Here is a 12694-nt window from a genome sequence, read left to right on the forward strand (position 1 = left end):
GGGGGGGGGGGAGATGTTTGGGATCAGGGTGGAGAAGCTTTCAGCACTTGGGATTGTCCCAGATGGACACAAGCCGCTCCCTCCCTTTAGAAACACACTCCAGCTTCTACTCCCCTCCCCTCTGTCCACAATTCAGCTTCTACTTCACAGTTTCCTCATCCAAAGATATGCTCAAAATGATGCTTTCTGGCTATTTTTTTCTTTTCTTTAAATCTTCTTTTTCTTTTTCCTTGACAATTCCTCCAGCGCCCCGACCCCTCCGAAATCCCTGCCGTTTCCAAAGTCAACACGCCACTAAATGCCGGGGCTGACTCACTTCCACTGTGGGTGGTTCTGTTTCCAATTTTCTCACCACCTCGGCCACCCCGCCACCTTTTGGAAGAGGAGAGACAGCTTGTGTCCAACAAACCAAAGAACAAAAAAAGAAGTAGAAGAAGAAGGGGGGAAAAAAAGAAAAGGAGCCATCCAGACACATTTTTCCAAGTTCTGGGAGTTAAAGGGACAAAAGCATGCATGTAGATTCTTGAGAGAGAGAGAGAGAGAGAGAGAGAGAGAGCGAGAGAGAGAGAGAGAGTGCATGCTCGCTCTCACCCCCCTGCATGCTTCTCCCACTTCTTTTGTGGCTCTGAAATGGTTATCGCTGTTTTCCTTCCTTTCTTTCTCTTTGGGAGAGCGTGGGAGCGCCCTCGGAGTGCTGCACAGAAACCACGGGGCTTCATAACAACAGGAGGAAGCCGGTAACTTGAGTAAGTTTGGGCCGGGCAGAGAGTTAAGGGAGGTTGAGAGGGGATAAGGAAAGGGAAGCAGAGATTGGGGGAAAAAGGAGAAAAATACTGAGAAAAGCCTCTCTGGGAAAGTTATGCACCTTTTATAGTTCTGGAAAACACTGACATTTAGAAACGGAGAAGCAGAGGTGTATGTCTCGCACTTAGAGTTTTCCTGTTGCATTCCAGACATCATTTTTGCCAGTCATACACACACACACACACACACACACACACACACACACACACACACACACACACACACACACACACACACACACACACACACACACACACACTGCAATCTTTCACAAGTAACAACCCAATCAGAGCACTGCCTTACCAGTCTGTGGCGTGAACATCCAGCGTGCTACAAAGTCCCATCAGTCATGTTCATGTACAGTTCAGTCCAAAGAGATTGAGAGTGAAGAGGACGCTCCAAACAACACACTCTCTCTCTCTCACACACACACACACAGACACACACATTACACACAGGCACGGTATCGGTTCCCTCTGTCCAAGTGTTGAGAAAGTGAGGTTCTGCAACAAAAGGCAACACAGAGAGAGAGAGAGAGAGAGAGAGAGAGAGAGAGAGAGAGAGAGAGAGAGATTAACCCCTATGAGCTGACTGGTGGACTCTCCCTCCCTCACACACAGTTGGTTTGCCGTATCACTGACTTTCTCGTGTTTTCTCACAAGTGCCAAGAGGAGGAAGGGAGAGCTGTGTGTGTGTGTGTGTGTGTGTGTGTGTGTGTGTGTGTGTGTGTGTGTGTGTGTGTGTGTGTGTGTGTGTGTGTGTGTGTGTGTGTGTGTGTGTTCACGGTCATGGATATGTGAGTGTATTTAAAGGGAGGAGGGACCGGCTGGCTCAAATCCAGAGGCAGCAGCCAGCCTGGTAGAGAAAGACAATAGCAGGAAACACTATATAAGAAGGAGGCAAAATACCAGCACAAAAATAATTAACAGACAGCGAAGAAAAGAGGGAACTAAAGAAAAGAAAACAATGACATGCAGAGTGGAAAAAACACAGCCTGCTGCAGGCTGGGCTGAACAATGACAGTGGAGACGACGGACAGAAAATGCTTGATGTTTTGTTGTTCACTACCGCAGGGTGTAAAAACGCCAAATCCAGAAGGACCTGAGGGGGATTTGTGGCAATGGCTTGTCAAAACTGTTGGTAAAATGTTTGTAGCACAGGATGCAACCGTGCACAAGTGTGTGTATTGAGATGAACAAAAGGCAACTTTTTCTGCAAGATCACAAGCATGTGGACACACATTCCCCACGCAATCAGTTAGCCATGACTCCCACGCCAATCTCACCACGCACGTATGCACACACACATTCCCCCAGCTGTAATCATATCTAGTGATAAGGGCAGCTTCCCCCCCCCCACCTCCCCAGCGGTCGCTGGTTCTCCGGGCTCCGACCGCAGTGACTTACAATGGTTCTGTATTTTAGTCTGCACTGATTACACACACAAGGAGCTGCATTACACCCCGCTAATTCAATTTCCTCCCCTCAGGGTCAACCTGTGTGTGTGTGTGTGTGTGTGTGTGTGTGTGTGTGTGTGTGTGTGTGTGTGTGTGTGTGTGTGTGTGTGTGTGTGTGTGTGTGTGTGTGTGTGTGTGTGTGTGTGTGTGTGTGTGTGTGTGTGTGTGTGTGTGTGTGTGTGGAACTGATTAGGCCATAGTTGTTGAACAGAACAAGCTGCTCACACACACACACACACACACACACACACACACACACACACACACACACACACACACACACACACACACACACACACACACACACACACACACACACAAAAAGGACTGGGATCAATAATGATCTTCAAACCATGATCTTACTCATCTTTCAGATTCCTGAGAATGCTGAGTTGGAATTAAAACTTTGTCCACCAAAACGTAAAACTTTGACAGTCAGCTGCTCATTGTGAATAAAGATTATCTTCCCCGTGTGTCTGCATGGGCTTTCTCTGTTCCAATCTGCTGAATTTGCCTGTAGGTGTGGATATGGACACGTGTGATGGTCTGGTGACCTGTTCAGGATGTGACCCACAATCACCTGGGATCTGTCTCAAGCCCCAGTGGCCCTGCGGTGGATGAATCTGTAAAGTAGACGGAAGGACATTTAGAAATGTTATACATGAACTTAATTGTGGTTGTTTGAGTAAAAGCAGGTTTTAGAGTAAAACAAAATGAAAAGACAGCGATCTCCAATTAAGATGTTGGTTCAAACACTGAAGGCCGGATCCAAAAACAGGCACCAACATGATTTTGTGTGCACACATGTGTGAAAGCCACTCTATTAAATACACTTTCAAACAGGCAGCTGCAGCAAGGCAGTCGTTGCATCAGACTGTGGTGGAGGAGAGGGAGCTGAGCTGTAAAGCAAAGCTTTCTGTTTACCAGTCGGTCTACATCCCTACCCTCGCCTATCGTCATGAACTTTTTGGGACGCGAGAGTTGCAAGAGTGACGCCCGTCAATCTTCGTAATAGAGTGAGGAGCTCAACCATCCAGGAGAGACCGGAGTCGGACTGCTGCTCCTCCACACTGAGAGGAACCGGTTGATGTGGCTCGGTCATCTGATTAGGATGCCACCCGGCTGCCTCCCGTTACGGGTTCACCAGGTACGTCAAAATGGAAGGATTATTTGTCTGGTGCATGGATGGATGGATGGATGGATGGATGGATGGATGGATGGATGGATGGATGGATGGATGGATGAGACCCTACCAGCAACATATTGCGCCCAGCTGAATGACTCCAGAGATCACTCAGCCATGCTGCTCGAACACCAGACAACATACCTTTGCTCTCCAGCTGATGTGATTCTTAGTGATTCTCTTGTTACATTTATGCAAAAAATGATTTGCCAGTCAAAGCAGATAGGATTTTGGTGAAAATGGGAGCATGTACACAAAAAGCACATCAAGATGGGTGGAAAATACGAGGATAGTGAAGTTATGACTTTTGTTAAGGTTTAGGGAAACAGTTTCCGCAAAAACGGCCAGTCAGCAGCGAGCGTCAAGCACACATAAAATTTATACCAAAATTTTCCAGGTTTTTTTTCTCTTTTACAATTCTTCTTGAAAAGTTCAAAGAATAAGATATGCTGGGAAATCTGCATCCTGCAACCTGCATCTCTCACTTGGTTTCTGTACGAATCTGGACAGGGGTTTAACCAGAAATAAACTTTGAATACAATTCAAATCGCAAAGCTCTGAATAAGTACAAGTGATTGCGACATATTTGCTGAATTTGCACTTTTTCTGTCTCTTTGTGAGTTCCCCTGAAAGTACGGAGAGCATGCTGAGGCTCGGGATGAAAACCAAGTTGTTGTTTTTTTTAAATTACATCAACACTTTTAATTTATAGCTTCAGAGTCCTGTCGTAAAAGCACTGAACACTATTTAAAGCCGAGCCTCATGTTGGAGGTTTGGAGTTCTGGTCTCCCTGCAGAGGTTTCTATTACAGCCTCTCAAGAAATGAGTCAAAATCACAAAAATTAGGGTGGAGATGCAGATTGTAGCGCTTCATCAGCCTTATGTGATAAGAATTGTTGGTCTCTCATGTGCTCTCCTCCCTAAGCTTATAAATATGGGCCCAAAAATAGGTTGCAGGCCTGTTTCTGGCAGGTCGCTCTGGAGCACACGCTCACAATATGCACGTCCCGCAGTGAGACGAGGACAAATATTTTCTTTATTAAAGAAAAAAGAAAAAGAAAAAAAGAGTCTGCTTTGATTTGAAGCGAGGGGTCATTTCTGTGCTCTCCTCCACGGACTCTGATCAAGCATCTCGCTGGCTGCGGGTTGTTTATCGGACTCGCTCAACACATCTGAGTCTCATTTCGGCCAAATAAAACAAACGCAGCGCGTCGCTGTCGAATGCATGGCAAACATAAGGAGTGTGTGCGCGTTGCCGTCAGTGCGAGGCGCAGATGAAGACAAAGACTGCGTGTGTTTCCAAAAGTGTGTTTGTCATTAGAATGACTGAATACAAGGGCGAGGTCTCTTTAGAGGGGTGGGTAGTTGGATATCGACAGTACACACATGCACGCACACGCACACACATGCACACATGCGCGCACACACTGGCCATAGTTACCTTCCATTTCCTCCAGCTGAGTGCAACGTCACTCCTGGTGGAGTCAAACCAGCCACCTCTCCGGCTTCACTGGAACCTCAAACCATAAATCTTCGCCGCAGCCACGCACACATTCACTGTCACACACCTTTTTCCCTGACTCCTGTTCACACTCACGCACACGTACGTTGAAAGAAGTCTCGGAAAGCGGTTGGACGCAGTGATTATGAGCTCGCTGTGTGTCGTGCGTTTCCACCTCCCCTCCTCTGTTTTGGTTACCAGCCTCGCCTGCTAAGCCTCACTAATCAGCCCTGCTGTCGAGAGGAGAAACACAAGACGGAGGCCTGAGCAAAAAGTACGATTCACATTCACTGGATGGGCAGTGACGCTTCATACACAGCGGGAATCCCAACTTTTAGGATTTTCTCCCCTTGTGCAGAGTCATGGATGGGCTGCTGTTCAGTATACAGGAGGCTGAATGGTTGTTAAAAAAAAACAACAAAAAAAACATTTGATAAAGTACCTTTCATTCACTGAGCAGAGATTTATAATAAATGTGATTGTCAATTGTCAGTGTTGGGGAATCCTCTGAATTCTGTTTATTGCACAATTGAATCAATGTCCCCGATTAAATACATTGAGTAATGATATTTCAGAAGGAAAGATGAGCAAACTAAACATTTAAATCACATTCTTAGTCTCACTCTGGAAATCAAATTGCATTTAATGTTAGTATTATAATGATAATGATACATTTTATTTGTATAGCGCTTTTAAAAACACTTAAAGACTTGAAAGAATTTCACAGTTAAAGGTAAAATACTTAATTAAATATTAAGCAATAAAATCATTATTGAAGCAATGCTAGTGAGAAGTTGTTTTAAAAAAAAATGTTTTACTTTCATTTGACATCAAGTGGGTCATTCAGTTTAGATCAGGGGTGTCAAACATAAGACCTGTGGGTCAAAATCTGCCCACAAGAGGCTCCTAACAGGCCCAATATAAAACCAAGCAAATTGGAAAAATAAAACCCCCACTGACTATTTAACACAGTTTTCTCAGGATCAGTAGACACAACACAACAGTGAGGCTCCATTTACGCAACAAAGAATTAAGCAAAAATGCATCAGTTTTGTGTTTTCGTTTCAAAAAACGTTTGCTGTTTTCTCAACGACGCTTTGAAAACAACACAGAAAGTGCAGAAATGCTGAAAACAATGTAGTTAGTAGGGCAGGAGGCACCAGTGGTTGTTTTTGTAATGAAACCACACACATGCATGCAGAGAACTATACACTATAGACAGTAACAATGGCGAGTACGCAGACAGTCGTAGCCCCAGGAGAAAATGGACTGGGAGTCCTGCCATTGTTGTCATTGTCCATCTATTTGTGCAAGTGCAGAAATGAACTATTTACTCCGGCCGCGGCGCACGGTAGCAGTGCTTCAGAAAAGTTGCATTTTACTCCATTTCCACAGAGACCGAGTCGGGGTGTTGTTTTTTTAAAAAGGTTCCACCTTGAGGGTTTCAGAAAGTTGTGTTTTCTGTGACTCTGAGCACCATTGTCATCTAAATGGACACACAAAAATGAACATTTTTCATTTGAAAATGTTGTTGTGGTTCTATGTTGAGATTGTAGCAATTTTTGGCACTAAATGCCAAACGTTCTGGCACTATTGTTCTGGTCCGGCCCACTCAAGATGAGATTGCATGGTTCCCCTGAACTGAGATTGCATGGAGAATAATAAAAGAGTGATGGGCTGCAGGAGCAGAGCACGGCGAGCGCAGCCCAAGAGGCAACATGAAAGCACACCGGTCCTGTTCCAGCGAATGTAACTGAGTGATGAACTTGAAGTTTCAAGGCGGTCGGTATTTTCACCGGTGGTGCAGGATGTGCTGGCCTTGAGTGTAGAGAGTGACTGGCTGTGCTGGTTAATTTCATGGGGTTTGTCTGTCTGTGTTTCCACTGGTGTGCTGGCCTCTCTTTTAATCCCTTGATGGATTCATCACGGTGGCGGCTGGCGGTGCAGAAGTCAGAGATGATGTAAGTTTTCCCCTGTTTATAGGATCTATTTTTGTGGCTAATAACTTAAGTTGCTTTGGCTCTCTCATGTTGATAACTTGATCCTGATGTGCGTTTCGATACCGTCAATCCAGAAGTGTATTTGTTTAAACAACACATCGCAGACGAGTAGTTCAATATCTGCTCGTATGCCAACACAAATTGTGGCGAACAGATGAATTGCAGTGATATGTTGTTGGTCTTCCCAAAAGCAGTTTACATGTTCATCCACACTGACAGAAATATGTATTTCTACCAAGTGAAGAATGTGAACTTTGCTGAGGTGATTCTGAAAGAAAGGCAAGACCAATCAGAGGTCAATTCTCTTTTGTTTTGTAAAATTGTCCGAGAAGTCACTGTATTACTATTTAGCCAACTGTCACATCAGTGTGAATCATTTCATTCATCTTTACCCTTTTGACCGTGTTGTGCCATTTGCCTAACATGAGTGATTGAAAACAGTTAATAAATACCTCTTTGAAAAATAGTTACGTTACTCGTTTCTACAAATAAGATGTTACTGGGGCGAGTTCCAACTTCACATTTTACTGATAAACAGACGTTCAGTGTAAAAAGCTTAGGATAATGCTAATGCTAATGCTAATGCTCGGCACAGTCAGCTGGACTTCTGGTTTCAACTGCAACTAAAAGAAATATGTTCCTGCCCAAAATATTATTATGATAAATGTGTTCACTATTCATGTTCCTGTACTTTGTTTCGGCCTGATATGAATGGTAAAAGTCCAACTAGATGAAAAGTCCATCAGATGTGGAGATATGCTCGTGGTTAGCAGTCTCGCCTCACAGCAAGAAGGTTGTTTGTCCGAGTTTGGGCCAGCCCTTTCTGTGCAGGGTTTGCATGTTCTACCTGTCCATGTGGGGGTTTTACCTTCAACAAACTGTCCAGAAATATGAGCTTAATTGGTGCTTTTAAGGACCTGAATGACAAAATTTGCTGTTAAAAAGGTAAACGTTTTGGGCACATCAGCTGTTTGTTTACACTAAAACGATGTTGGTTGCCACAGAAAACTGCCTTCGCCATTGTCAGCTGGTATGATGGATGGATGGGTGAATGGATAGATGGATGGATGGATGAAAGGCTAGATGGATGGATGGATGGATGCTTTGGTTCGGTACACTCATCCAAAAGACGAGGCGAGGTTTCACTGAAAAAGCTAAATTATGACCTGCAGTAATTACGTGTTTAGGTACTTCAGTGCAGTAATAACTAGTTATATCTTGAAAAAAGTCCCTTTCTTTCTATAAAACTAAAAAAAGATCCAAAGATATTCTCATGAGTTTTCCCTCTTGGTCCTGATAGGCAGAATTGGGCTTGACTACCCCATAACTAAGACACTGAAAGCTCTGACAATACTGGCAATCAGAATCAGGTGCCATCAGAAGTGTTGGTAAAACCCCAATTCTTGGGCCAAAATCCAAAATGTACCAGTTGGCGAAGGCCAAACAAAAAAGCTAAACAAAGTCGTAAACAAAGGTAGGAGCAAGTCCATCCAGCTGTAGCGCTTATCCAGTCTAGAGCCGAGAGGGCTGGAGTGGATCCCAGTTGACTGTGGGTGAAGGCAGCGTACACTCTGGAGTCACAGGGCAAATCGAAAAAAAAAAAAGATAATTGTCTTGTACCTGGAGTTGGGTTGTTGTGTCTGCACAGCGTCTCTGTCTTCATAGCAAAAAGAAGAAAATGCAGAAAAGCTGATGTCCTAATTTACCTGCTTGCACCAACCCTACCGACAGACAGCAATGGAGGATGACAGAGTGGTATTTGTGCTGCTAATGCTACTGACCTTCTTCGGGCTTTTGAAGTATATTTTGACATCACCTCGTAATAATCCAGTACACCAGGGGTGTCCAAACTCGGTCCTGGAGAGCCGGTGTCCTGCAGGTTTTAGTTCTCTCCCCTGCTTCAGCATACCTGGATCTAATAATGATGATGTCATCACCAAGGCTGTGAAAAAGCCCAATAACGAGCCATCAGGTGTGCTGCAACTGGGAGAGAGTTAAACCCTCCAGGACCGAGCTTGGACACCCCTGCAGTACACACACACCCATAAATACCATTGTGTGTGTGTGTTTTGACTTCCATGCATATGTTTCATGTCTTCTCTGTTTTTGGTGTATTTCTACTATGTCTCATTAGTGTGTCGGGTAATTTCGTTTGGTTGAGGTCCAGCTTCAGGTGTACAGAAAAGACATACAGTATGTATCCTTGAGCCTCCAAAAACAAAAGTAGGATGTGATTTTCAAAAAAAGAAAGAAGAAAAGTTCACTCTCTTACTCCTGAAGATGGAACAACAGCAGGTAACCTCTGGTAAAAGTTTTCTACATGTTGGCCCGCTCGCTGCTGCTGTTCCTACCCAGAGAGCCTGTGGCCACTCGATTGGATGAAGGACTTCCTCTGTGAGCCACTGCAATGAAACCCAGCTGTAAACACTGTGGCCCCGCACTGTATACCTAAAAAATCAAGATTTTCCAAACATCTCCAACGATAATAACCTCAGTCAACACGGTCAAGCCAACACGACACCGCACCGCGCTCCAGCAGAATCACGAGTCGGGAAAGAAATCCGTGTTTGTTTGTTCGGAAGAGGAAAAACTGCAGAGCCAAAAGGAGAAGTATAAGACAAATAAGCTGCTGTGGTCAATGCAAAGTGGGATTAGGCAACGGTAACATTTTGGTTGAGGTAATGCCGCGACGATAGAATGATGTAAGGACGTGGAAAGGCAAGGAAAGGACAAAGAGGGGACGAGGAGGAGCAGGAGGAAGAGGAGGAGGAGACGTGATGGGGTCCAGACCCCTGATCCCAGCAGCTGCTGCTGTTTTGTAGGTCAGCATTACATCAGTAGGTTTATGGAAAAGGCTGAGAATCACTTCTCTACTCGACCTACTTAAAGAATGTTAGTGTTCGTTGACATCCAATACTCCCCGGCTTCCCAGCACTCACTCACTCACTTCCTACCCAACGCCAGGCTGCGCACATTGTTTTGTCATCTTGTTTTATTCACAGCTGCTGAAAGGCCACATGGTTTAGGAAGTAGGTCCTTAACGGTGTTTTTGACTAACTGAAGTCAACCCTGAGAAAGTCTGGCTGCACGGATTGTTTTGAAATTCAAACTACACTTTTATTTTCGTGTTTTTGCGGCACCGACACTTTCTGACGCAGTCGTACAACGAACCTGCTGAATGAACACCAGTAGGGTGTTCTAGAAAATGCTCTGTAATCTGGATGTTTGCTGGAGTTACATCACTGTCATTTGGTTTTTAGTACAAAAATGAACAATGTGCACATTTCTAAAAAATAATATGTTGTGAACAACTTTTGATAATGAAGAAGAAGAAAGCCAATAACTTGCTAATAATCAACCATTTTAAAAAAACACAACCGTGTTTAAAGAGAGATGCATCGTATGTTTCCCCCAATAAATCCTCATTACTGTTTCATCCACTAAACTTATTTTTTCACAAGTAAACTGCAGAGAAAAAAGTCTACCCAAGAAATGTAATCGTAGTTGTGTATTTTTAGAAAACTGACTACAGTTATGGCAATCTCGTTTTTAGAACACATGGATAGAAATATTGAAAATGCCATGTACAAGGCTGGTAGGAATTGCTTTTTTTTTTTTTTTTATTATCTTAATTATACATTCTGTCTTCCATTTATCCCTGTTATACATTCGTGATATCATGTTCTGAATTTTCATTAATAATATGAAAGCAAATGAATAGTGGCAGGACATGAACAGTAACTGTATTTTAAATCATTCCTCTCTTAAATCACTCCTGCTCCTTCCTCTCTGTAATAATTCATTGACATGAGCCTAAATAAATTCTTGCACAATTGGCAAGTTTTTGTTGTTATTCCATGAACAATGAGCCAAATTATTAATTTATTGGCTGGAATTGACCGTTAAATTGTTGGCATCAATGTTCTCTGATGATCTTATTAGAACAGTCACACACTAGAAAAATTAGAAACATCTGCTTATATTTAAAACATTTGCATGTTGTATTTAGATGATATTTATATTTGGAAAAAAAAAACGTGTATATCCTTCTATCGCCCCATTCGAAAGGATACAGGCCCCCAGTGGTTACCACGACGACGCTTCAAATGACGTTAGGACAGAAAGGGACAGCAGCTCAACGTTTATTTTCATGCACGACAAAAGTAATACGCTCAGTGAAATGAAACCTGAGGTCGAGAGATTCATTAAAATAACCTTTCCTGAAATGTAATTCCTAAATGATGCCCAGTCTTATCAAAAATACAACAGAGGTGCAGATGTCAGAGTGTACGGCTCGTCAATATCACGCTCGATTTAACGTGCCAGCTGTCTTTCTGGAGAGAATTACGGCTTGAACGTCGTATAAAATCTGGTGTCAAACCCAGAGGAGTCGGAACAGTTCTACTTATAACACTAATGTGCATCACAAGAATTTACGGCTCTGTTTGAATTTATAGCATCCACATGTGGGAGGATTTTTTACGGTGAATGGATGCGGTGAGGAGCATGCGTGTGTGTGAGTGTGTGCGTGTGTGTGCAAAGGTTAAGTGGTGTGGTTTTGAGCTCTCGGGCAGCAGACCTCCAACACGGGTCACGTCTTCTTTCTGCTGCTGAACCGACACCGGGCACCAGATCACCGAGACCGTAAACGTTTGAGTGACAGGGTGAGTTATGAATGGAGGGATGTGTTCAAATCACACATGGGCGTGGTCACCGGGGCAACAAGGCAGCCATACAACCCCCGCACATTTACTTCTAATGAGGCATGTGGGGCATTTATTTCTCGATGACGTCATGAGTGAAGCAAACATGGTTTTCAAAAAGGAAGATGCTCTTTACTTCATATATATGAAAGTCACCCTGTCTATAAGTCGGTGGTGCTTGTGAGCATAGAGTCCCACTATAGGGTTTTCTTTTCACACACTAACCTACCTTGAGCTCCTTTTCAATAGAATTAGCAGTAAAGTGACTCACTACATCAACCTGTGGCTCAAATTGGTATTACAAGACGGTATTTACCCAATTCTCTATTGGTTTGAGCAGTTTTATAAGATATATTAGGGCAGTAGGATATCAGGCCAACATGCTCATGATTAATACAAAGTTTTCAGTAGATACTGATCGTTTTGTTTGAGAGTTGTCTTTTCTTACAAATCCCAGTGTGCTTTCTCTTGCCCCCAAACTTACACCAGCCGCTTTTCTACCACATGTTCCCGTCAGCAACACTTTAGAAAATGAGAAATTAGTTAACTGTTGGTTTTTTTGTCATTGTTCCTTGATTCCTACCCGGATTCCAGCAGGTATGAAATGATTAGTGCTCTAATTGTTGTTTATTGCACAATTCTTTTGGAAAAAGTTGTGAAAAATCACACTTTTTGAAATTCAGTCATTTGTTAATTTGCAGAGCGTGAACGCTGAAAACTAATTAATCAGTCTTCTACAAGATGCATGATATTGATATTGATACAACACCAAATCTACACAACCTTGAACACAGATGCTGACATTATTGTCATTTCCTCAACTGGCTCGCCACAGCTTTTGTTCGTCTTTATTATAAAATATATGTTTATTTATTTATTTATTTATTTATGATCCAAATATCAATTTATTTGTCAGAGGTATCCAATATGCTTGATTACACCAGCTGATTGCCCTCTTGGATATATGTCTTAAAACACACAAAACACTCATTTGAATGCACATGTTTGCATGTGATGATGTCTTTTCTGGGTAAACGCCCACAAAAC

At 43.2% G+C, this 12694-nt stretch overlaps 1 protein-coding gene across 1 annotated transcript in view; it reads right to left on the minus strand.

Annotated features, from left to right (window-relative positions):
* The window catches only part of hdac7a (histone deacetylase 7a), a 74561-nt gene extending 73339 nt beyond the window's left edge, over nt 1-1222 (minus strand). Inside the window, exon 1 of the mRNA XM_080469790.1 lies at nt 1108-1222. Coding sequence (XP_080325916.1) covers nt 1108-1126 — 19 coding nt within the window. The 5' untranslated portion in view covers nt 1127-1222. The remainder of the gene's footprint in view (nt 1-1107) is intronic.
* Nucleotides 1223-12694: the final 11472 nt, after the last annotated feature.

This window comes from Lipophrys pholis (assembly GCF_963383615.2).
Source record: "Lipophrys pholis genome assembly, chromosome: 8".
Classification (NCBI taxonomy): Eukaryota; Metazoa; Chordata; class Actinopteri; order Blenniiformes; family Blenniidae; genus Lipophrys; species Lipophrys pholis.